This window comes from Gymnogyps californianus, chromosome 1 (genome assembly GCF_018139145.2).
Source record: "Gymnogyps californianus isolate 813 chromosome 1, ASM1813914v2, whole genome shotgun sequence".
Taxonomy (NCBI): Eukaryota; Metazoa; Chordata; class Aves; order Accipitriformes; family Cathartidae; genus Gymnogyps; species Gymnogyps californianus.
Window position 1 is genome coordinate 150,221,702 of NC_059471.1, and position 26,430 is coordinate 150,248,131.

The 26,430-nt window shown below is 47.8% G+C and overlaps 1 protein-coding gene across 1 annotated transcript in view; it reads left to right on the forward strand.

Moving 5' to 3' along the window:
• The window catches only part of CACNA2D4 (calcium voltage-gated channel auxiliary subunit alpha2delta 4), a 131,449-nt gene that overhangs the window by 55,917 nt on the left and 49,102 nt on the right, over nucleotides 1-26,430 (forward strand). The window contains exons 24-27 of the mRNA XM_050903137.1: nucleotides 1,146-1,239; nucleotides 2,657-2,752; nucleotides 4,941-5,068; nucleotides 8,329-8,409. Coding sequence (XP_050759094.1) covers nucleotides 1,146-1,239; nucleotides 2,657-2,752; nucleotides 4,941-5,068; nucleotides 8,329-8,409 — 399 coding nt within the window. The remainder of the gene's footprint in view (nucleotides 1-1,145; nucleotides 1,240-2,656; nucleotides 2,753-4,940; nucleotides 5,069-8,328; nucleotides 8,410-26,430) is intronic.

A 26,430-nucleotide genomic window follows, 5' to 3' on the forward strand; every position in this document is an offset into this window, starting at 1 on the left:
ATCCAATAATTGTTCCTCTCTTGCACAGTGTGAGCAGACCCCTCCTGGCTGTCTTTGGGGGAGGCTGAAAAGAGGAGATGTATGAGTTGAAGAGGCCAGGGAGGAGGAGGAAAGTTTCAGGAGAGCTAACTGTGAGACACATGCAGATTTGGAAGTGCTGTGGAGGAAAAAGAAATAGGATTTGGATACATCCTAGACATGTGGGGCCTGGGGGGGGGAAGATCTGCTGGTGAGCTCTGGTTTTGAGGTCTGAATGACAGCAAGGATGGAGAAATGGATTCTGACAACTGTGACAAAGAAAGGAGAAAGGAAGTTGGGAGAACTTGGGAGAAAATATTAGGGGAGACCTGGGACCTCAACCCAGTAAGTGGAGGCAGAAACACTGAAGTGGGGGGGGAGGGTGGTCCATCTAGAACAGCACTGAAAGGGGCGTATCTGCAATATGATAGCCATCACGTTCTCATAGCACGAAACGAATGCAGGCAGGGCAATACAGAAATGAACCAGGTCAAATAAATGGGATCTTAGAGTATGTCATTTAGCACATGACATATTTGAACCTTCCTAAACACCTCTCAGTCCCAATCTAGGCTGGACTAGACTGGTAGCCTAGACTGGCTTGAGCATCTGGGGGGAACCAGGACAGGACAGTGTTTTGTGATATTTACAGGAAGCACAGAGAGGTAACAATGAACACAAGGACAGAGTAGAAGCCATGAAGAAGTCACTAGGGGCTTTGAAGAAGCTTCCTGAGTGGAATGGGGTGTCTGGTGTCCTTCTACAGGGCACCTAGAAGAAAGGTCAAAGCAGGGATTTGAAGCAATGGTTGTGGACAGCCTGTTCAATCCAGGAGAAGGTCGGAGTGAAGGCCTGATGAATAACTTCATTTGAAAGCCTCTTGCTTGCCTACACTTTCAAACCCAGGGGAACCAGTCTGATGATCTCAGATGTAACATCTGTTCTTGTGCTCTCCGTCATCCAGAGTGGTAGGTCCTGTTCTCAGCCCTGCTGAGAGGAGGCCTTTTTTTGTGACATGTTGCTTCACTGCCCTGGGCCAGGCAGATGCTCCATAATAAGGAACTCTCTAAGACATCTAGGGAGGGACATATCTTTCTCTCCTGATTATTGTTCTCTCTTCTTCTTAGGTGATGAGGAGTTGGTCCAGGAAGTGCTGTTTGATGCAGTGGTCACTGCACCCATGGAGGCCTACTGGACAACACTAGCCCTCAATATGTCCACGTAAGTCTATGAGGAATAAATACAACTGAAACACCATTGAAGATGCTTCTCCAGATGCTATGGGCTTATGCAGTGCCTGAAACAGTCACAGATCCTTGCACAGCATATAAGAAACTTTAGAAATAGCTCAAAAAGCTGATAGAAATAGCTCAATAGCTTCAGAAATAACTCAAAAAGTTATTACTCTCTCAGGAGTGGACTCCAGCAGGTTGGGCCTTCTCAGGGGAGCCTTTAGTTTGGTGAGTTTGTCTGAATATCACTGTAGGACAGCAGTGATCCAGATGTGTCACTGCAAGGGGTGTTCAGCACCAGTTCTTTGCAGCACCTAACTCAGATGCACTGCATTTGCCTCTGTAGTTGATGATAGAATATGGTATCTCAGGGCACCTGAGACCATTTCAGTTTAAAGTTATTATGAGTTATTTCCACACGTTTAAAGTTATTATGAGTTATTTCCGCACGCATCAGTTATCCCTTTGAATGGCAGCACCGTCGTTTGGCTTGACTTCCCACATGACTGTAGCAGAAGCTCCATCCCAGGTAGCAAGGAATTTGCTCCCTTACGAGCAGTGAAGAAAAGGGAGTTTGATCTTGTCTCTGTTGGTGATGCCTTCAGATTAAGCCTCAGGAAGGGAGTGGACAGGCTGGCTTCAGTAAACAACTTTCTACTTTATTATTTCCAGAGAGGCACCTTTTGCTTGTAGTATCTAATATCATCTCACACAGATCTACTTTCAGCAGACAACATGTTACTTACACAGATGTGTGGCCACAGGACTCCTGTCCCCGTTTCAGTTACCAGTATCCCTACCACTAACAGAGCTTCAGCCAGCGGTAATTGTGCTAGAACACCCAATTATCAGCACATCTTTAAATGGCTACACCAACGCACACCCCTCGCTTTAACGCCACTGCACTGCAGCAGGCTCTTCACCATGTAGCTGTCCCATCTGTGCCCTTGATAGCTCCAGCAAGACATGCCCGAATCAATCTACTGCTTCAGAGTCAGTCTGCTAGCCTGCCCATCCCCTGCACATCTGAGACAACCATTCTCCACCTGAGACAACCATTCTCTCTCTGCAGTCCCTCTCCCTCACTTCAGCCTCATGCGGGCAGCCCAGAGCAGGGCTAGCAGAAGAGGAGCTTATGGTCTACTTAGAAGAAAATTAAATGAGCAAACTTCAAAGGTATGAATCTAGGCAGAGGTCTAAGCCTGCCAACTGTTAGCCAGCAACAACCTCTTGCCATTAGCAAGTGAGCCAGTGTCACTCCTCGTATAAATGGGTTATATTGCAAATGAACTTGCGATCACGTCTCCAGGCGTGGCTTCTAGTTTGAAAGGTCCTCACCCTGGGGCAGCGAGATGGCTGTTCTTCTGAGAACTGTTTGCTTCTGCTTGCGTGTTTCTGTTCCACAGGGAGACTGAGGCAGGTGTTGAGATGGCATTTCTGGGCACTCGGGCTGGACTCATGAGGAGTGCCCTATATGTGGGCTCTGAGAAAATTTCCAACAGGTAAGTCCCTAAACTGCACTAAGGGGTTTCTCTCAGTGACTCTGAAGGGGCTGCATGAAATCACCACCAGCCTTAGAAATGTATTTGGGGAGACAGAAACAGAAAGGAAAGAAGCAACACCTTGGTGCCATGGGTGCTGATTTACAGAGTTGGGGTAGTAGGGGTCCTTTGTCTTCTTCTGGTCCTTTTGAGTTTTTCTTAAAATACTGTCCCAAAGCGCATTCATTTCAATGAAAACCTTCAATCATTCCCTGACTTCAGTCAGCTAAAAGAGAAAATGTCCACAGTTACTATATATCCCCAGGACCATTTTGCAGTGCAGAGGCTCTGCACTCCAGTGCCCGTGTGACATTCCAGCTTGGCTAGGTTTGATCTTTCTGTCTCAATTCCTCTTCCAGGTTTATTCTGTTCTGCCTCTTACATTGCCCACATCGCAGTAGTATCCCAGTGCCTTCCAGTGAGGCATTAAGTGATGTGACTGACATCTGTCATCTATGATTCATTCTCTTGTCCTCTCCCTCAAGGCAAAAGTGTGTGTTCAGTGGAGGGTTTTGACATGGAAAGGGTATAGTTTGCATTTTTGTTGCGTTTTGAATATGCAGGCTGGTGCATGCTGCTCTAAGAAAGGACAGGTCACAGAGGCACACCAGCAGATGGAACAGAAGGGGACAGTGCTGGTGGTGGTCCTTAGCTTCTTGGCAGCTGTTTCTCTGTCTCTGAGTTCCCCAAACACGAGTTGTACATTCAAGGCAGAGAGCTCGGCTATGCCTGAAAGGTGACACTCTGTCAGCCACACTCTCCATGTTTTTGAGGCAGTCTGGATAAGTCAGAGTAGTAGGGCTCTGGAGACAAAGGAGAAAACAACGTGTGCTATAGGAGGCTGATATGATGATTCCCTGTCCCACACTGCTCATCCAGAGCACTGTTCAGTGCTTTTAAACAGCCACAGTCAACACACTGCAGTGATAGACCCCTGCACATCACACGAGAGGCACTTCTGGAATCCCCTGAAAGGAGGGAATTGTATAAATAAGTAATTATCATTACATCAAAATATTCAGCAAAACAAGAGCCTGAAAACAAAGGGGATTTGTCAGGCAAGACGTAGGGACCTCCAGGGGAGCCAATGACCTGATTTTCACGAGGTCTCTCCTGAACACCCACTGCCTGTCTTGCCATGCCCTCAGGACCCACCCTCTTGCCTTCAGGAGCACCTGTTTCCTCAAGTACTTCAGTCCGTGCATCTCTAGGAATTCAGTACTTAGCCACAGCAGCATGACCTTGGGGGGTTTTTTGTTTGTTTGGGATTTTTTTTTGCATGAGTCTGTCTAATTCCCTTTTCTCACCCGCTCCCCATTCTCCTGCAGTAATTAACAGCCTTCAACTGGCCACACGCCACCTTGGCTTCCCTTGCCCACCGGCTCACCTTGCCGCGCCTCGCTTCTCACTCCCGGCCCTGCCCCTTGCTCCTCACGGCGTAACCTGCCAGGCCTCCCGCGGGGCAGGCGGAGAAGGGGGACATCTTCCCTCCCGCCCTCACCAGACACTAAGCCCCAGAGGCCGCGGGAAGCCGCAGCAACCGCCGGCAGGACGCTGCGGGCCCGCGGCCTCCTCTCGTCCGCCCTCGGGGCCGCCGCCGGCGGCGCCGAGGGCCTCGGCCGGGGCAACAGCGGCACCTGGCGGGCGGCAGGCAGAGGCGCGGCGGCGACGGAGGCGCTGGCCCCGGTGCGGCGGGGAGCGGGGCGGGGGTGGTGCCGCTGGGCCCCCGGGCGCTGACGGAAAATGGCGGCAGTTGGACCGCGGGCGAGCCGGTGGGGTCCGGTCGTCAGCGGCTCGGCCCGGCCCGGCTGCCGGTGGGAGCGCTGAGCCCGTCTCGGGGGCCGGTCGCTGACCCACACTTGCCGGGGGGTGCGAGGCACAGGGCGGCGCGTCCGTGTTTCGGTAGCGAGGGACGCCTCGCAAACTGCCCCAGAGTCCCCGGGGAGAGGGGCGCTCCACGAGGACCCTAGCGCTGGCATGTTTCGGTACCCCAGGGGGGACCCCCGGGCTCCCTCCGCTGCAGGGGAAGCCCCAGGTGATGAGATGCAGGTGGTGTGCCCAGCCCCAGGGGTCCCACTGCATTGCCCCGAGGAGGGCTACCGCTCCTCCACACCGTGTATGAAGGCTGCCCTGGGTTTTCTCCCGGCAGGAAATTCCTGACACAGAAGGACAAGGGAAGTATCTTCACCATGGACCACTTCCCTCTGTGGTACCGCCGGGCAGCTGAGCATCCCCCCGGGAGCTTCATCTACAGCATTGTCTCAGAAGATGATTCAGGTAACCCCAGCCTGGACACCAGAGCAGAGGAGAGGGGAGGAGAAAGCTTTTCACACCTTGCGTCCCATGCCACGCTCGTCCCAATCCCTTTATCGCTGCCCCCTGCCTAGTGGGAAGTGCTGAGACCTGACCTCTTGGTGTTATCTTTGTATCAGCATAGAGGCAGAGGGGTCATGGCCAAGATACTGGACACAGCGGAAAAACAAAGCTACAAGCTGTGGGGAAGGCAGTCAGGGCTGCATAACGTGAGGTTGCAGAGGAGGTGGAGGATGCATGGAAACGCAGGGCCTGGGTAGACCAAAGGATTTAGGGAGGCAGCGGGTGGGGGATCACAAGGTACTTGTGGGGCTGGAGAACACGTGAACCGTGAGAAAGGGAAGGGAAAGGTATCACAGAAGGAATTAGACACGTAGGTGTGACCAGACCTGGGAGGGAATATCATCAGGAGAACTGGATGAAAGTAACAGCTAGGACTGATAAGGGATCAGCAAGCAGTCAGTCAGGAAGTCTAAGTTTACAGGGTGTCATTTTTTTCCATCACCACTTCCCATGACAGGAAAGGATGGGTTTGTTATGGAAGATGGTGGAGGAAAAGGGAGGGCTTTTCCATAGCTTCGTCTTGGTGAGGGTGTCTCATTGGTCCCCTGCCCCATCATACTACTAGGCTATGGCACCTCTTGCCCAGCTAAGGAGCTCAAACATGAGAAGTAAGCAAGGAGTGGCTTTTCAGTGTCTCTTGCTTAGGGTGTTGGTTCCTGTGAGTTTGCAGGGCCAGCCAGGACCTCCTCAAAGGCTGGAAGAGAGCAGAAGAGCCTAGAAAGAAACAATCAAACCAAAATACTCATGTGAGACTCCTACACAGAAGGCAGAAATCCCCTCTATGCTCCTCCTTGGCCCCTAACACTCCATCTCTGTCACGGAGCTCAGCACTTTAGCTGTTAAAGCTTTTTGTGGCGCAGTGGTGGGAGGCTGGTGGGTGGGAAAGCAAGTAGCAAAGAGGAGAAAACCAGACTGGGAGGCAAGAGATGAACCAGGATGTAAAGGGAGAGGGATGAAAAGAGAAAATACTTGAAGCCTTCCAAGAAAGGCGCACTCTGCCCAGCACCCTTACATCTCACTTAAAAGGCAAGCGTGGAGAGAGGAGGAGGCATGGCAGGAGGGACTTTTACGCCTCTGCATGCCACGGCATTTGCTCTTTGGAATAGAGTGTGGGTTAGAAAACCAGGCAGTGACATCCTGGGGGGCTTCCTAGGGCAGCCATTACCCATGCCACAGTAGTCACTGCTGGCTAAACGTTGAGGTTGTGGCTTGATGTGGCTTTTTTAGAAGTCACAGGTAGTTTTGCACAGATAAAGACAGAAGACAAGCAGCTGCCACTGTTTTTTATATTACATGGCTATTGGTCAGAAGCTTCAATCAAGTCAGGGACCTCATTCACCTGGAAACCCTACAGGCACATTGTAAGAAGTAGTACCTGGCCCTGAAGACCTTATGCTCTAAACCGTAAGGAAGATTATTAGTCTCTTTAGAGGTGAGCAGCTGGGTTTAGAGAGACTGTGATCCATGAGATCACACAATATGCCTGTGAAGAGCCAGGAAACAATGCTCACTGCTTCTGAGCCACAGTGCTTCACTGTCAGAGCAGAGTCCAGGCCCTTCCTTGACATCCGATGAAGCAGGGGTGCCCCACCTTTTGGCCAGAACAGACCACTCTTTTATGAAATTCTTGATGATTAGATGCTGAAGTCCCCCTTTCGTGCTTTCCACATGACTCAGTACATGCCCACCCTGTGACAAGGGGTTTTCATGGCAGATGTACTTCTCATCACATAAGAGGGAAGAGCCCGAAGACCTCCCTGTTGGGGAGGAAACCAAAGGGGAATGGCTGCAGGTCATCAGAATAATTTATCCAGGGCTTCTTCTTCCAGTGTCCAAAAGTCCCAGAGAGAAGACAGCAGGGAAAGCTCTGCAAGTCAAGTAGAACTGTTCTTGCACCGCAGATCTCTCATGTGTTGGGTGTTTGGGATTTTTCGTTTGTCTTTTTTTTTCTAGGGTTGCTAAGTGTATTTTCCTTATTTGTCCCATCCTAGGGAGAGCAAGAAATTTGGGGTTCACCATAAAGGCAGGATTAGGCTCAAAGCATGTGAGCATAAGTTGGCTGGGTATTTGTTTCACAAGGGCTTTACTATTTCTGACATCCCTGAGCAAGTTAATCTGGCTTCAGTCCAAAAAAAATGAGTGAGAGACTCCAGGCTAAACTGTGGTAGACACAGAATCGTGCTCAGGACACACTGGGTACCAACAAGAATGATGAAGGCAGAAATGGAAAGCAGTAACAAATGCTGGAGCTCTTGGGAAGGAAAGAATCCCTGACCCATCTGTCTGAGCAAGAGATTTCCATACAGGACGTGAGGAGGCTAAATCGATCATGCTGACCTTCAAACTGTCCCCTGGCAGTTCCAAAAGAGGTGCCCCAGCTGAAGCTAATCTAATCGCTTTTAAAAAAATACAGAAATGGAATCTGTCACATGGACAATTGCAGGCTGAAACAACTGCACTAACAAAGAGAGGGGAGGTGGGGTTCACTTGCTTAAACCTATCTAGCCATGCTATTTTAAATGCCCTGTGGGAGCAAAGAGATCTGCACGGGGCTGGCAGATGTGACACAGGACCTACAGGACACTTAAAGCAGCAGCTAAAGGATAATCGGGAGACCTTGGGGCATAACAGAGTTTAGGCAGCAAAGTCCCAGAAGACTTTGTTTCTAAAATGCAGTGCACCCTGGAAGTACCTGGAAGTGCTGTGTCTGTCTCCCTGGTTTGTAGTGCTGGCCTGGCTTGGGTAACAGAGCTAGGTTTAAGCCTGGCCTTTGCTGTGTGCAAGTTGGTGTCAGAATTACCTGTCCTGCTTCTCCTCTGTCTACAGAGTTTAGCTGGTACATGAAGCAGAGCAGCTTTCTGGCCTAAGAGAAGCTCTACATGCCCAAAATGGAGGAGGCCAGTCATTTACATTTTATGCTGAGGATGCTACTTTTATCCTGGGACATTATCTAGAAGAAAAAAAAAAAAATCTACTCATAGCCACTTAGGTTGCTTATGTGTCTTGAAAGATGCAGTCCTCCAAACTCTTGGATGTTTCAGGGTTCAGGCATATGTACATACTAGCCTGGATGTAAAAGTGCGTGAGCAAGCTGCTCCTGCTGCATTTTACTCCTCTGTGGTGGTAAGCTAACCAAGCCTGCTGTATTTGTGTCTTGACAGAGGGAGGTGGCCTACCAAAAGTGGTGACAGTGAGCACGGCTGTGGCTGTGTCTGTGGATGGGAAGATGGGTATTGCTGCAGGTAGGACATTCTGGTTTCTCTTTTTATCTTGAATGAAATGGTTGCCTCTTGTATTGAGAGTGGGAGCTGAGAGCTGTTAGCTTGTCATTCAAGGGAAATGACAGGAGCCACAATAGCTTGTGATGTTGAAAACTAGGCTAAATAGAGAATATTAGAACAGGTACTGAATGGCTGATAGGCTTTTGAAAGGGAAACTGGCTGTTTGAATGGAAGCTTCCCATCTTCAATGCCGGTGAATTTGTGGATTGAGACTATTTCTCTGGAGCATGAGTAGGTTGAGAAGTCCGTGCAGGTTTTGAACTGTTTGCAGGAGACACATTTGTTTTTGGAAGAACAGCATGTTCATGCATCTCCATCGTTATCTCAGCTGAAAAATACCTTTTGCTGGTGGACTGGGCTTGTTGCTAGATTTCCAACTCAGACATATAGATTGCCAAACTTATCTTTGTATTTGAGCTTTAAACCCTTTTGGCAGACCTTCACTAGACTCTGCGTCTACTTTTGGAAAATTCGTAAAGCACATTGTTTCCGACAGAACCCCAAAGCTTTTGAAGCTTTACCATTTTCTGCAGCAATTGCTTCAGCCTTTACGGAAGTACAGTAAACTCAGAAGTGAAACAGAGCAGCCATTTAATGAAACAAAGCAACATTAATCAATAATGCTGGCATCATATCCAACTTAAACACTCTGTGTAGGAGTATTGGGGTAAGAGAACATGTAGCTCAGTGGAATGTTTTTTAGACCTGGAAGCATTGACTAAGGGAAGAGGTTGATGGAACAGGTAATGGAGTAACTATCACCAGAAACATGCCGAGATGCAAAGCTGCTTGTGAAAGAATGGTTAGTGTTAATGGAGTCCTGTATGGTGGAAGGAATGACTGAGTAGAATAGATACCAAACAACGACTTTGTTATAGAAGTATCCAGGAGAGAGAAGGCCATATAGCAGATACCTTCAGATCAGAGAGTCAGCCATTGCTTTTGCCTAGGCTGGGTAGGATACAATGGATGGTCTTCAATACTACTAGTCAGTCAAACTATGGCAGTTTAACTTCATCTGGTGAAGCGTTCCTTAATTTCCAGGCTTTCAGTAAGTTCCAGTTGAGAGTGGTACTCTTTAAGTATCAGCTGGGCATTGAGAAAGTACTTAGAAGCTGAAGAAGGGGTGTTATGAAATAGCACTTTTCACTAATATACCACCATTTCAAGCCCAAAGCCAGAAAATTATTATGAAGTCTGTCCAGAGACCCCTGTGAAATAGAGATGGTTTCAGTAAAGTTCATGTTAAGTAGGTGCTTGGGTCATAGAAACTGCTCTCAAAACTGATACTAGCTGGCACTGTTAGGAGTATAGCCAGCAGAGAATGAAATAGCCTTGAAACTGTACCAAGGGTCTCTGTGCAGCACTGGAGCATTTTTCTAAGCATGAATTTGGGAGGAGAAAAACCATTTATTTTTTTTTTTTAAAGATTGTTTTTCGTGGTTCTTTTCCTTCCCTTTCCTGACCTGGCACACAAGCAGTTCATCTGGCACTCAGCATAAATACAAGGAAGGAAACTTCTGGGTGGAAGAGCTGGAGCAAGAACAAGTGGCAGGAGGATCTGCCCCTGACGGAGCCATTTCTCTTCTGTCAGCAGCGCTTTTCACAACCTCTCTGGAGATTTCCACCTCCTCAGTTATGCTGAATGCTGAATCGACTGTCTGTGTGGACATGCTGTGAAGGGGCAGGATCCTCTGCAGAGGGAAGAGGAGGGTAGAGAAAGCAGTGGAGGATAGGGAAAGAAATCATGTTAAAACAATAACAATAAGGTAAAAACTCTGTCATTTGTGGAAATGATACAGAACAAACCAGTTTCCTCACTGCTAAGCACAGAAGTTGAGACACAGAAATGAATTCTCAATTGCTTTTGTTCCTTAAAGGTACCACAGTCCCTGTCACTAGCCTGCGCGTTAGGTGACCTGACCACCAGCATCTTCTGCTTACTTCCACATATGGTACATACAGCTGGGTGATCTTCATTCCCCATTTCTTATGCATTGATGAAAACTACCCATATTTCATCCAAAGTATGGGCTGCATGACAGCACTGAGAGAAATAATTTCTCCCAAAGGGTCCAAAGTCCTTCAGGCCCCCAGCTGTAGCCCCCATTGACTTCAGCAGGAGTGCAAGGGTTTGCTGAGGTATCTCCCATCTGGTAGCTTGGGCGTAAGTTTACACCATGTTTTGGGGGTTTCAGGGAGCAAAAAGGTACTCTATCTGTATTACCATTTGCTTTGTTTCCGGTAGTGACTAGGTTCACATCTGAATATTTCATACCAGTAGTCATTTAAAAAAAAAAGGAAATAATTGTGGTCACACTACCTATTGCAATACTATTTGATCTTGAGGACAGCAGCTTTGAGAGTAAGGATGCAGGTCTCTCTTTGTCTCCCCTCACACTAATATAGTCATCCTGAGTGGCTAGGATCTGATTCTAGGGGACTTCACCCCACAGTGGAGGCTGCAGTGCAAATGATGCTGGGCAGTGCTGCAATACCATCCTGGGTACAGGAGAGAGGTGAAGAAAGTGGAGTGAGCGGAGACACAGCAAGAGGCAATCAGAGCAGGATGGGATAAAGATTGTTGTTGTTATTGTTATTCTGATGGCATCAGCCCTCAGTGGGATTGATACCATGTTCATTTAGAGTTAGGATACTACCAGAAGTTTGGTACCCAGCACTGGTTCCCAGAAAGCCAAATATCTGGGTAGGCTTGTAGTTTCTGAATACATGCAGTCACAGTTCTGTAAAAGGGGAACAACAGAGACTTTTTAAGTGCCCCTATAAAAGTGCAAGTGGTATGAACTGGCCTGTCATTCTGCCACTGATTGTCACTGTCACTTGTTTGACGTGACGGTGCTTGGGGGGGATTTGTAAGCGCTCTGAAATGTTCGCTATGCATGCAGTGAAAAATTAAGCTCTGAAAGTGAAGTGAAAGCAGTGAAAAATTTACAGCCATGCCTGTGGGGAGCGAGCACCCCCAGTGCCCCCATGGGGAGGACGCCAGTGACAGGGAGCATTGGGCCCCTTTTCTTCTGGCAGCTGAATGGCAGTCCCCAGCCAAGGCAGGGTAAGGTGAACTGGTAAAATCAAACGTCCAGGAAGATGACAGAGGCCTGGATGCTGTCAAGGCATGAGGGAGCAGTCAGCTGGGATTAGAGAGCAGCCAGGCTGGAGGGCTGAGAGCAGGGATGGAGGGGGAGTACAAGGGCCTCCTTCCTCCCATTTCCGTCTGGCTTAGCTCAGTAGGCAATCCCAGAATGGGTTTGGGGGCAGTCCAAGAAGCTCCTCTTGCCATTAGAGATGCTGCTCCACACAAGGACAGGTGGGGAGGTGGCCAAATTCAGGAGGGAAAAGCAATGTCTTCTGCCCTGCCCTACCCCCTCCCCTTTTCACCCATCCCTCTCCTTCCCCCGTGGGCCAAGCCCCCACCTGGGGCACGGGGGGGACATGCAAAGGTACCCGCAGGTCTCTCGGAGGACATGGTGGAGCCAAGGAAGGGTCCGCTTGTGTGAGCTGAGTTGGTATGGTGTCTTTGGTGGGGAGCCACACAGGCAAACCTACCCCTGGCTTGGCTATACCTGTTTCTTTGAATTAATAATATCTACCTGCTATATTGTGCTTTGGCACTTCAAAGCACTATGCAAACATTAAGTAATGCCTGGATGATTAATTATAATTAATTAGAAGGCAGCTATTCTCCTGGGATGTCAGTCCAGTACCTTTCATGCACACTAACTTTGTTAGAAATGAAAAATAAGGAATTGTGATGGCACTCTCCCCAAGCCAAGTCCTGCCCCAGATAGCACTGTCATCTGCTCCCTCCCGTGAGTCAGTAGCCTTCGGCTTTCTGGTCCTCAGGGGGTGCACAGCAGAAACCACATGTAGTTGCTGACAGAAGCTTTTAGTGATTTAAAGCCCCAGTGAAACTGCTGGAATCTGTGCAGGAGTTTAGCTGTCACTTCAGGCTGCGTATTACGTCTCTTTCGTTGCCTGACCTTCTTGCTGTTCGAGTTACGTGGTTGTCAGCTGGCTGCCAGTCCCAACAGGGACAGGTAGGGGTTTCTTCCCATTAGGTTCCTTGCCACGGTGGTTGTGTCTCAGGGATGGGAGACAGCCAATACCAACAAACCATGGGGCATGCACAGGCTCTGTGATGCCCAATAAAACAAATCCAAACAGGCACTTGGGAGATGCAGGTTTATTTGATACGATACCTCTCTCCTCTGTTTTTATTCAAAGTTACTGTTAGTTCTTATCTGCAGTGATTGGACCACAATGAAATCGTTATCCCATGATGACAATAGTATATACAGACGTATTTGGGGAGAGTCCTAGGCAAGCTCAAAGAAGGGTGAGAGAAGAGAAATATTGTCTCTACTTTACAGAGAGGCTTTTGGGACACTGAGTTATTAAGGCCAGTATTTTCAGAAGAGCTCTGTACTCACAGCAGGAGCAGATTTTCAAAAAAGCTTAGATTTTTTTTTTTTCAAAAGTATTTGAAATCAATCAGTCTGAAAAATAGATAATAGGAAGTAATTTTGCCATTATACCACTGGTTAAAATGCAACCTCTATCAGTCCGATAGAAGCTCTTCATTTGAATAGCGATTACAGGTCAGCTTGATGTCTCTTTATCCTCTTTCTTGGTCCCCAATTTTGGCTACCTGCTGTCTGTTACCAGCGAGCAAAGAGGAGGTGCAGGTGCTTTTTCAGCAGTTCTGTTGCTGTGGCATCTTTTCAAACTAATCTATACGCAATTCTGTATTCCTACAGTTTTGTTGCTTGGGTGGATAAAACATTTCAACCTCCTCTCTAGAAAGTGACAGTTGCACCTGTAGAAGCTGCTAAAATGCATGGAAATAAGCTACAATAGCATAAGCACCTTTTACATGGGAATAATTGCATTCAAGCTGGAGAATTAAAATGATTTCACTAGACTGGCTCAGAAACCAGCATAACGTTACCCATACAAAACCTGAAAGCAGCTGATCTTTTGAATGTGTGCTGCAGTATTCAGAAGGAACGCTGCCCCTCTTTTAATGCTGGAGGTTGTGCCAACATTGTCCCAGTGTAGGGACTTCTGTGAGCTCCCGAGGCATCACCTGGGTGCCTTTATGGAAATCACAGTCTCCCCTGCATCCAGTGGTAGCACAGGTAGAAAGAAGGAAGACTCAACTCGTTTTCAGCCCATCACCTGCTACATCTGGTTTCTGCCTGATGCCATTCCCTCCTGGCAATCCCCGGAGCCCAAGCAATTTCTCAGGCATCCTTTTGATCTGACAAAATGAGAGACATCTGAAGGGGACGTGTCTTGGAGCTCAGTCATAGAAAGTGTTAGGGGCACTCAGTAAGGCAGAAATGCTGATGATTTTAGTACTAACAGCAGCTGTGCCTTTTCCACCTCTCAGGACATCTATCTGGAGGTTGTTATCAGTCAGTACACATTTGGCTGGCCTAAGCATTGAGCCAATACTCCATGGGCCAGGGTATCAACATCACACAGTGCCATTGGTGTGCCAAAACCAGTGTCTCTTGCATACTTCATCCATCCATCTAGCTGCCTGCCATCCATTGCATTCTACTTTACATACTGAGCCTTGGGGGAGAGACCTATAAGCATAAACCCTGCTTTTTGGGGTGTTTCTGGGGCAGACATAGGCTATTCTATGAGCCAGACAAAAGTGAGGTGGTTGCCTTATTTTGCACTGGGTTTGATCTTACAAACTCTGCCTTTCGCCAAGGTTTGGTATCAGTGCTGGGGCCACGTGGTTCCCTGTTCAGAGCTGGTTATCCTCCAGCCAGGTCAGTGAACAGGCAGAAAGAGCACGCAACTGCCTCCAAAACTCCATATAGATGTCTCCATGCATAGACAGTAACTGGTGACAAGGGGGTCAACTATGTTTATTTTATCCTCAAAGGAATGCTAAAAATGGGTATGAGAGACATCTTCCATAGCATTCTGCCCACCCTGGCTGGACATCAGCAATTTCCTTTTCTTCCAAGGTGTATCTGCTGTCTGCGTAGGCTGTAAGATCTTCAGCACAGGGATCGTGCCTCCTCCCTGTGTCTGTGGACATTAGCTATTGCCTTGGGGATTAGCCCTCGGCTGGGGGAAAAGCGGAGACAATAGCCAATTCTGTAGAATAAATATTTCCTTGTGGCCTCATCTGAGTGCCGGAGTTTACACACTGCACCACTTACCGGAAAAAAAACATTAAGTGAATCAATCAGCCCTCGTTTCCTCAGCCCATGTGGGCATCACTTCACCCAGCACAGAGCCCCCACTGTGGGTGGGTGCCTGTGCCCAGACCCTGCCCTCACCAGCTGTTTCAGGGTATTTTCTCAATGGGACACCATAACAACTTGTGAGGAATGGGATTTCTCTTGTGGGGTCTGGTCAGGCATCCCTCTGGGACATGCCCAGTCCTGGAGCCTGTTCCAGGCTGGAGCTCCAGCCCAGGAGCCCGTTCTTGCCTGTGCGTAGCAGAAATCTTCCAGCCTAAGGTTATCCATCACTGCTGCCTCTCTAACTCCTCTGATTGCCATGGTTGTCACGCCTGAAGGGAAAAGAGCCCTTGACACTGGCTCAGGAGAGGCTTGCATATAGCTGGATTTTTTAGATTGGCACCCGGCGCCTTTGCCGTGTTCCCTTTGCTTGCAAATTATTTGATATCATTTTAATTCTGAGCCGAATTAGAGCAGTGCGCGGGTTGTCATGGCAACCATTTCCTTGTGCCTTTTGGTCTGACTCATTGCAGACAATTACTCTTGCGCTCCAGGATTCACAGATGTGATAGGAGAAGAATCATGTGTGGGGCTTTCAACTTTTTTTGCTTTTAATTTCCTTCCCAGCCTCTCTTGCATTAACTCCTACCTAGCCAGCATCAGCAGGACCTGTATCTCTGCCCGAGGCCACATGGGCCCATGGGAGAGCATTGCATGTAGGTATGTGTAGATGCACAATGTATGAGGGGATTTGTGCATACGTGTGTGTATTTGCATACACGGTTTCTCTGCAGTGCATGGTGTGGCTGTGATACCTGTCTGCGTGCGTAACTAAGGGTGTGCACAGATGCGTATACTCACAGAGTGATTTGCACTTATTCCTGTCTGTGGTGGGGCTACATACTCACACATGTTTTCTGTGTATGCACACAGGTATGTACATGAGTAATCTGTGTGGACATGGAAGTGTACCCAGTGTGTAGAGTCTGTCAATATGCACTGAGTATTCAGGGGGACTGACAAACTGCGAGGGTCATGAATGGGCCAGAACCTCCCATTTGAAGCTGTGTGAAGATCAACAGACTGCCAAGCAAGTGGCATTAACACCTCTGACCAAGTAGGGTACAAACCTAAATCTTGTGTGATTGCAAGGCCAGTGCATTGCCTCACTCACATGTGTCCCCCCACAACAGCCCACATCTATGCATCTGAAGTACATGGAGGAAAGCAGTGTTGTCCATAGCCTTAGCCTTAGCATCGGTATAATTGATGTCATGACCTGTGTTAGGACCTATAGTTCAGCAGAGGAGCGAAGTCATGTGAGAAGATGCTGAAAGGGATCCCAGAAGCAGTCTGTAGATGTAGGGATGAAGGGGGTAAATATTACAGCAGAGGAGGTTATAGGAAATGTCTTGTGAGATGGTTTGGCTTAAATTCAGCCAAGGCACAAGCAGACAAGTTTAGCAGGGTGAGAACCACAGAAACTTAGCAGATCTGAGGACAGCTCCAGTCTACTCCTAAGATACATTCCTTTTACTGCCAAACTCAGCCTGTTTTCTTCCTGAGTTCGTCTTCTCCTGCCCTACCTATCCACTTAAGGCACAAATCTCCTCATCATAAGGCTATGTAACAGGCCTCCTACTACCAGCCCTTTCCCCTCATAAGACCTTTTGCTTCTCCTCCTTTCCCTCACTGGGATACAGAAGTCCATTCATAGGACCATAGGATAATTCCGGTTGGAAGGCACCTCAGGAGGTCTCTAGACAGCCTCCTGCTCAAAGCAGGGTCAACTGTGAGATCAGACCAGTTTGCTTAGAGCTTTATTGCAATAATATTCCCAGAAATATTCCTTGTTCCTCCCTAATGCTCATATGCCGTGCTCTCACTGTCTGTACCGTGCAGAGGCTGTACTGATAGACATTCTCTTTTTCTCTCCCTATGCTCACTCTGTTTGAGGACTATCAGCAAATCTTCATGCGGAGGTGCTGGATGCAGGGTAGTTCACAGTTGGTATGGGCCTGCTGTTGGGTGGTGAGGCACAGAGGGTGTGAGAGGAAAGGAGAGTTGGAAGGTGACTGTCCTGCTTCTGCCTGCAGGAGAGCTTGGCTGGGAGTCCTTGCCTGGAAGCCCTGGAAAGCACCAGGCTTTCCCAAGGCAGTGGGAAGGCTGGGGAGAGATGTTGTGTGTGCAGGAGATAGGCAAGATGTGGACAACGCTGCTTGCCCAGGGCGTGTGGAGGGGTGGTCTGCTGCTGGCTCTTGGCACTGCTTTCACAGGCAGCAGGGCAAAGTCTGGAGTGTGGGGAGGGAGCAGTTCAGCTTTCGGGGACACTGTGGAGCCCACATTTCTGGGAGGAGTCAGTAAGTGGCGATGCCTGATTCTGTTGCCCTCCATCTGTCTGCCACCACAGGCAACTGCTTAGGCTCCTTAAGCTGGCTCTGCAGAGAGCCTACGTGGAATGGAAAAAGAACAGACAGCAAAGAAAGCTGTGTCTTAGAGGTCAGAAAATGTAGGGATAAAGTGAGGATTGCTTACAAATCAAGCTGAGTTAGACCTTGCAAAGGAGATTAAAACAAACAGCAAAAGATTCTTCAGCTATTTGAAAAAAAATAGAATAAAAAATGAGGCCACTTCTGGGCAGTAAGGGTGAAGTAAAGATCAAGGAGACTGTAGTCTGAGCCAAAACCAAAGAGGACTCTGCGCCCAAGTTATTGATAAGGACAGCAATATCGTCCTTGGGGAAAGAAACAAGCTGACTACTGGCAATAAGCAGCTCAAGCTGCTTAGTGCACTCACAGTGCTGGGCCTGGGCGCTCTCCAGCCCCAGGAGAGCTGGCATGTGGAAACACAGGCTTATAGCAAGGATTTTTTTTCAACTCTACCCACAGTGGTGACTCCATGTAGGCTGGAAAAGTGAAAATTCAGCAGTTAGGGTTAAGGAAGGGGGAGAAATAAGTTTGTCAGTCTCAGACCTGTAAGTGTGACCTCTGTAATGTTTGTAGCACTTTAGAGGAGGTCTTGAAGGAAAGTATGATTATTACCAAGCGATTAGGGTAAAAGGGAGTCAGGCTAGATTATACCAGACTAACTCAATAGCTTTCTTTCAGATGATTATTTTCCTGGAAGGCAAAAGAAATTTCAAAGGTCTCATCTCTGTATTTCAGTAAAGCACTTGATACAGTGCCACATAAGAAACAATTAGTTAAACTGGAGGAGATCAGGAAAGGCAGAGGAGTTGTAAGGGGCAGGGAGGTAGAATTCAGTCTGGGAAGATCGCAGCAGCAAGATCACCTATCGAAGTCTAGCAAAAGGTTACTTGTAGCACTCCCCCATGGTCAGCCATGGGATTAGTCTTTGCTAACGTTAACCTGAGACCCTGACTCAGATAGCAATAAGTAGTGAGGAGGTGTCCTGATGATTCAACACTAGAAGGCATTGCTAGTACAGGGAAGGACAAAGGTATCATAGAGAAAGCCTTATTTGACCTTGGCAGGAGTACCAGAAACTAAATTTCAGTAGTACGACAGACAAGGTCATATGCTTGAGAATTAATATTAGAAATCTTCTGTAAGCTGGGAACTCTGTGAGATCTGGCGGAAAGCACAGCAAGCAGGACTAGAGGCAGCCCTTGTCTTCTGGGAACTGTTGGGCCCATTTTGCCAAGTTTCAGTGAGGATCCTCAGTGTAGGCTGTATTGCCCCCGATGCCCACATAAAATTCAGGGAACCTTTGTCATCTGCCAAGTTCCGTCCTGAGATCCTTGCCAAAAGGCAGCCAGGTAGACTCAGTGGTAAACATATCCTGAGAAAGCTCAGGAGAAAAATGCTGAGAACTTCTGTATTAGGTGATGGTAGGATGATGACAAGTGATAGTGTGATGCAGTTGTGAACGAAGCAAATGTTGTCCTAGAATGTACCTGGAGAGGTGTTCCCAGGGTGGATGGGGATGCATTGGTGCTCCTACCCAAAGCCCTGTGAGACCTCTCCTCTAGTTTGTGTTACAGTTTTGGCCAAAGAAATACAGGCTGAGACAGGTACAGACAGGACAGAAAGGTGATGAGAGGAAAGGGAAGCCTGACTTCGTGAGAGGAGCCTGGGAGAACCCAGCTTGTTTAACCACATGCAACCAAGGCTGAAGCGGATAGGATTGCTGTAATAAATGCATCTTGGAGGAAACATTTAAACTAAAGCATACGGCTTGTATGAAGACAGTGTAGTATAGATAGGGCATGAAAATATTTAGGGTGGAAAGCTAGAAGAGGGTTTCTAGCCATTAGGGTAATGCAGCTTTAGCCAGAATTTGAGGTAAAAAGACAAATAGGTTTAAGCTGGAGCTTTAAAAGTCTGTAAGAAGGTGGTGGTGCCTTGAATAGAAAGAAGTGAGACTCTGCTAGCCTGCAGTCCCTTTTCCATCACCAGGGAACAGCTGAAGTCCCTTGTCTCACATGCCACAGTACAATTACCAGCAAGCAAGCGAGCTGCAGGGCAGTCACTCAGGGCACTCCCCATTCACCGCAGCACTCCCTTTGGGTACAAGGCTGGGCCTTTTTACCATATAGTTCACACACTCCATGATTTTAGTCATGACTGAATAAAAATATGCTTGTTAATGCAGATGAAAGCCCCAGCACAGCACCTGGAAGGCCAGAAGTTAGGGCTGACCTGAACTCCTCTCTCAGCCTTTGACAGCATGGTGGTTTCTCTTGATTGATTTGGGGTTTGCAAAGTAAAGAAGAGTGAGCGGAGAAGCCCCTGCTTATGATAACAAGCCTTTAAAAAGCAGATGGGGATGTGGGGGCTGGCATGTTTTGTGGCAGCTGAGAAGTGACAGTTGAGGAGATCAGAGAAGGGAGAATCTGAAAAGCAGCTGGTCAGAGGCAGTCGCTGAAAAGGGGGTGATCAGTCACAAGAGGATGAAAATAAGGGGGGGAAAGAATAACTGGGAATCAAAGACATTTGTGTCCAGTGGGAGAGATGTGAAAGATAACCATATGAGACCATGAGTGGATGAGAAAGTGGAGACTGCTAGAAGGGGACCATCAGTTTAAATAAAGGGCTAGATTTTTCTCTTGCCAAGAATTGCATAAATCTGGAGACTCTTGTTTAAAATCTAGTGAATTTATACTACTATAGAGATGGTTATGAGTGCGATCAGAACCAGTTTCCCATAATCCAGCTCCCTCAAAATGACTTGTAGGGTTTTGCCCTAGGGTTTCCATACGCCTCCATCTTTAAAGTAGGAAGAATGCTCACACAGCCTAGCCAGTGTGTTGTGAGACATGGTTGGTGGGGAGGTGTAGGGAAAGGTGATATTTACTGTTGTATGGTAATAGTCGGGTAATACCTACAATACAGAGCACAGATTTTGATGGATGAGCAGCATACTTTTAAAAGGAGGGAAAATTGGAAAGAGTGCAACAAAAGGCTACAGTATTGCTCTAGAGGTGAGGAAATGCTTTACAGCGAAAGACTTAATGAACTCAGTGTACTTATCTTACCAAAAAGAAGACTGAGAGATAATTTGATTAGAGTATAATGTACCTTCACAGGGAGAGATGCTGGTTAGTGAACATTTGTTTTTTTAATCTAAGGGAGAGAAGCATAACAAAAACCTGTGACAGGAAACCAAACAGGTTCAAATGAGATATTAAGCATGAATGCTAACAGTGAGCATGAATAGTTATTGTAGTAAGGTACCAAGGGAAAAGGGGGTTTTTCATCTCTTGAATGTTTTTTAAATCAAAGGTAGATGCCTTTCTGGAAGATTCGCCTTAGCTGCATGTAAACACTCACTGTTGGACTTTCTACAGGATAACTTCTCTATTTTCTGTTTCATAAGCTAAACAAATTGAGCTCTTTAAGCCTTTCACAGCAAGGCATTTTCTGCCACCCTCAAATAATGTTTGTGGTTCTTTTCCACACACTTTCCAAGTAGCATGCGATAGGCAGAAGGTCAGACTGGATGATCTAAAGTCCCTTCTGGCTTTTATACTCTCTAAATCTCTGCCTCTGTGAATTCATTAATGTTTGCAAGCTCCCAGAGAGCTGCCAAAGGCAAGCACTATAGAAATGCAAAGCATTGTTGTTACTCTGGATATTTCCCTTGAGCTTTATGCAAAGCTGGTTGAATATGCCAGTATATTGTCTGTGCATATTTCCTCAAAAGAAATACCTGCATTTGTCGCTCGTTCTGTGCCCTTTACGAGTTGATTTTCTGCAGCTGTTCTAACAAGCAAGTTTATTCCCAAGTTAGGACAGAAAAAGCAAATGTGACGGGCCAAATCTCAACATGGAGCCCCGAGCAAAGAGTGGCACATTGTTGTCCTGGCCCAGAAGCTCCACGCAAGGCAGAGTTATTCTTAGCATCACGCTTTGCTTTCTCCTTGGCTCCAGATGCCCTGCACATGGCCTCTGCCTGGCTGCAGCACAGTGCCACTGTGGGAAGGAGAGGTCTAGCCCCTGTTGGTTGCTTCTCTCCCACTCTCTAAAGGGAGAAAAGCTGTGATGCTGCTGCCTTGTCCCCAGATTTCCAGGGCTGCTGCTGATGTGCAGAGCTCCCCAAAATGACACAGGAAATCTTTATTTACTTGTACTCCATTCTGTAACCATACTCATCAGGGAATGCTTATTCTTTTGTCTGTATTGCACAGTATTCTTGGAGGGAAGGCTTTTTGGTCCTAGCACTTATCTAATCAGAGGATAGAAGCTGACCCTCTGACCTGTGCTTCCAATCAGTGCTAGCAAACGCTGTTCAAGCCAGCACAGCAAGCTGCTGCTGAACAAGATACCGAGGACAAATTCTATTTTATGTATTTTACATGTATTATATATACATATACATAATTACATGTTTATATATATGGTGTTATATGTGTGCGTGAGTAGAAATGTATGCAGGGCAAATACATTTGCCAATATCAAATAATCAAATAATAATCAAATTATAATAATCAGATTGCAGAAAATCACAGCCTGCTCCCGGATAATTCATTAACTGAAAAAGCCTAGAGTCATCGGATGAGTGTGTTGGCTTTGCTTTTTTTCTGCTTTACGTTTCTGGTATGATATGAATTGCTTAGTAGTATCTGTGTGCGCTCCTCTACCTACATGGCAAAATTAGATTAAACTATGTGTCATAGACACCATACTGTTAAACAATAAAGGTGATTCTCTTGCGGCACATACCTTTTCAGCAGAACAGATGCCTCAGCTGTTATCGGTTTAAGAGTATCTGGGTTCTGCTCCCAGTTTCTCTCTGAAGATCAGACTGAGTATAACAGGGTGGCCGACTATAACAGTGTGAGTACGGTGGCACAAGGGTTTGCTTGTGGCAGGGTTTAACAGCTTTTGTGGTTGCACACGCATCAGGATGAGCTTTTTCTCACAGGAAGAGTATGTGATGAATTCTGTACGCTTAGCACTGGAAGTGGAGAAGTGGGGAATTTAAACTTCTTAGCTGTGTGTGATAGACCTAGCCAGTGAACAGCTGGTGGAGAGACTCTTTTAGCTCTAGGGGTGACAGCTTGTGTACTTGGGGGTGCAATAGGATTAGATAGCAATTTCCATTCATTTCAAAATAACCTTGCTCAGGAGGGTCAGGAATCTGGAGATGTAGGAACCCATAGCTCACTATTTGTTACTGTAAGTTTTATTGAACATTATGCTCTAATTAAAAAAAAAAAAGCTTTTGGAATCAAATTTGACCTGAATATAACTCCATTGGCTTCTACGTTCTTACACTAGGGATTAATTTGGCCCTTTCTACTTTTATGCAATGAGCTGATTGCCACAGTATCTTATCCTTGTTACACAATCGCCCTTCACTGGCTGTGTCCCTGGAGCCCTGTGTGTGTGTGTGTGTGTGTGTTTCTATATCTGGGGTCTCACCTTGACTGACTGGGTATTTAGTCCTACAGCCTCACCCCGACTTACAGGTACTTGCTTGCCTAGGACTTACACTGATATCATGTATGTATAGTGTGTGTATATATATATGCTTGTTCATTCCAAGTTCAAACACTGTGTATGGACAAGCATACACGTATGTGGGAATTCAGGGGCTTTTTCGTTTGGCTGGCTGTATCCCTGCAGTGTTTGCTTTTGCAGGGGGTAGGGGGTAGAGGGAAGGTTACTATCAGAGATCTCATTTAAACAAGAAGGAGCATAGGAAAATACATTCTTTATTATTCTTCTGTAACAACAAGCCAGAAATATAATATACCTTTAAAAATTTTCTGTCTCATGCCAAAGAAACCTCCATTCAATCATTTTAGAAAATCTTGTTGTTCTCCCTCAAAGAGTAACGAAAAGAAAAAGAAATTACAAGTGTCATCTGTTCCCTGCAAGAAATGTGCCTGCCTGTACCACAGGTGGGTGTGTGGGGAAGGGGAGCAGGAGGAGCAGAAGGGGTGTTTCGGGTGGCCCTGCCGGCCCCTACATCGCCCTGGCACGTGTTGGACCTGCCTGCCCCAGAAGACCATTTCCTGAGGGCAGGCACCTGCATGTGGCATTGGTACACCTGCCTGCCGCAAAGGGTGTGTTCAGGGGGATTACCCCCATGCCTAGCTATGCCTGCAGGGAGAACAGGAGCCCCTGTCCCCACACACCAGAGGAACCCATTGCCTGGGCACACAAGGAGCACTGGGTCTTGTTCTGTATCCAGCATCCCACAGGAGAGCTTCATTTCTGACCACGCTCGGTACCATGTTCCCTAGAGTGCCTGTGGACAGTGCAGCAGCTCAGTCACACTAGGACAGCCTGTTTTCCAGGTGCGCCAGGGAACAGAGTAAGAGCCTGTTTGCAAACAGTGGTATAAAGAGGGCATTTCCCAGTGAACCCTGTTACTCTGCTCTGCATGAAAGAGGACAGGTCCTTGTCCTTCCAAGCCCAGTATAGCACAGCATTTGCTTTCCAGTGGGACTCCCCATAGCAGCCAGCCTTCATGTTTCTCAGCAACTCTCTTTTCTCCCCTTTCCTGTCTTCTCCTTTCCTGAGTGGGTTTCTAAACATATCAGTCCCTTGTCTAGGGTTGAGATGAATCCAGACTTTCTGCCTTATAAATGAAAACAAAAAGGAAAGGATGGGCAAGGTCATCATCAGCCCCACAGCACAAGAGATAGAAAATATTATTAGCAACAAAGAAAAATTGGTCAGGGCAGGAGGAGGTCACAGGGAAGGTGCAGGGAAAGGAGGATTTCACCCCCCCCCCAACCCCTGCATTGTCCCCTGCCTCCCTCCCATTCATTTTACCTCTAGTCTATCCCCTTAAAAACAATCTCTCTCTCACTCTCTCGCTCACTCACACACACACACGCACACACATACACACACACACACACAGATCCCATTTGTTTTGTGCAATATTTCACCATTATTTGATGCAAGTAAAATATAGATCTATAAATATACCGCTCTGACTCAAGTCCCATTTCAAGTATGATTGCGGAGTCCAGTATGGTAAAGGGAGAAGTTCCCCTGAGAGGGAGGTTGGGGAGATGTTTGGATCCAGCAGGCAGAATCTAGTCCTGGCTTGCTGGGAATGTGGAGCAGCAGTAACACGCACATGGAGTCTGCAGTGCACCAGTTCTGCCCTTCAGAGTGGGCTACAGTTGCAGCAGATGGGATGGTTGGAGTGGCTATACAGTGCATGGGGGAGGAGTCCTTCCTCCTCACATCTTGCCAGCCCCCCTCCTCTCCCTCCTCTTCTCCACAAGCAGCGTGCTGGGAGTGGGGGTACAATGTGTGCGCACACTTGTGGGTGGACTGCTTCTCCCAGTCCTTCTTCCAGGGCAGCCTGGTCTTCTGCTTCCTGAAGAACATCCTCCTCTGTCCCATGCATCCCTGTGTCAAAGGGAAGTCATGCTAAAACAGTCCAGAGCATCCTGTCTCTTTGCCTCTGGTGGCCATGGGTAGATCAGGAGGGATTTTGCCACTCCAGGCTTTGATTAAAGACTTGGCATTGTGTGCCCATGGGTCAGTACAGCCACCTGTCTGGGACCAGAAGGGGGTGAGGAGCCAGCATGCATCGCTTCCACAGGGATCCAGCAGCAGCGAGCAGGAGGGCTGTGAGACATCCAAAGGCATCGGGATCCAGCTGGAGCAGGGGGAAGAGGTGACGTGCCCTGGCAGGGTCCACCTGCAGCGCATGCTGGGCTCTGAACACAGGTTGCTAGCGAAACACCCTGCAAAGCTGGGCTGGCTGCCAGCTTGTTTCCTGATGGCAGGGATCACACCATCCACAGGCACTGCGGATGCACGACCTCCGGTGTCATCTTCCTCGCCCAGGAATACCCACTGTGACGGGTTAGAGCAGGTTACCATGGCAATGTGCGCTCTCCCCTGGAGACAGCATTTTATCCCACTTCCAGTGATACAAAATGAGTCCTTATGTTGAGTTCCTTTCATTTTTTTTTCCCTCTCACTTTTTTTTTTTCCCCCTGTCAGGTCAGAAAGAGCTGATACTAATAGGAGGCACTGCAGTCCGAGGGCTTTAAAATCTGGTCGGGGGAAGTCACCCTAGGTGGCAGTGGCAGTGTGCACAGTTCTGTGTGTGGGCACACTCATGTGCAGCTGTGGATGGCAGTGAACACAGCAGTGATGATGAGGGGAGCGTATGCGGGCTGTGCTGCCTGCTGTGCCGGACCCTTCCTGGGCTCTCCCACCTGTGCCATGCTGTGGTCCAAGTTTCAGCCTTCACCTCAAGACCCTCCAGAATTATGCCCCCTCTCTTCAGTCACCCCAGCTGCATAACCCTACTCCATACACCATGCTGGCCCCTCTGCCAGCCACGCCAGCTCTTGGGTTGTGTGTCGTCGTCTCCCGCCACCTTCCCCTAGGCTCACACTACTCCTCAGCATGGCTTACACTACCGAGGCTGGTAAACCACCTCCTCCTCTAGTCTTTCCTGATGATCCACTTCTGCTCTGCCGCTCAAACATTTCCAAATGGAGGCTTCATATCCTTACCCTCTCCATTTATCATAGAAAACATAAAATAGAAAACAAGAACACACCTTATTTTTTCATGCTGTGTACTCATTTCCACAGACTCATGCTGTAACCTTAGTAAGTTTGCCTCTCTCCATCCTCTCCTGCCCATTTCCACTGGCTCTGTGCTATGGCTGAGATGTTTTTGTTGGCTCCTCAGTGGCAGGGTGCATGTATTTTGTCTGAACCAGAAGGTGCTATGCACTGTTATGATGAGAGTAAGGTAAAGTGGCTGAATGTATTCATGGCTGCACGCAGAGGGCAGATCAGCATGGGCACATGTGGCTCTGCATGCGCAGGTGGGGTGCCTGGATGTCTGGAGCTAGGGCTGACTGTGTGTGAGTGTTGGGATCAGAATGAGTCAGTGTGTGTGTGTGTACAGGAGGACGGCTCTGTATCTGTGCACCTATAGCAGATGACGTGTGTGTGTCAGCTCGCAGATTTGGACTTGGCCAGGAGCAAAAAGAGGGACGCTGCGCTCCCTGGCATTGTGTTAGAGTGATACAGGTATCTTTCCACCTTTAAAAGTGAGAAGGGAAATCTTCCCCTGACTGTTGTCGTCCCCTAGGGACCTTCCCTCCCTTCTGGTGTGCTCTCGGCAGCACTGACTTGTAGGGTGGGCACCAACTTACTGTCACACAACAGCAGTGACCCTAACAGCGAGGCATGGACACTTCTGGTGTCCTGCTCCTCACATAAGCTTTCACAGACCTGCTCTCAGTTTGCAGAGAGCTCTTGACAGGATACAGGACGACTCAGGACCGAAGCTGA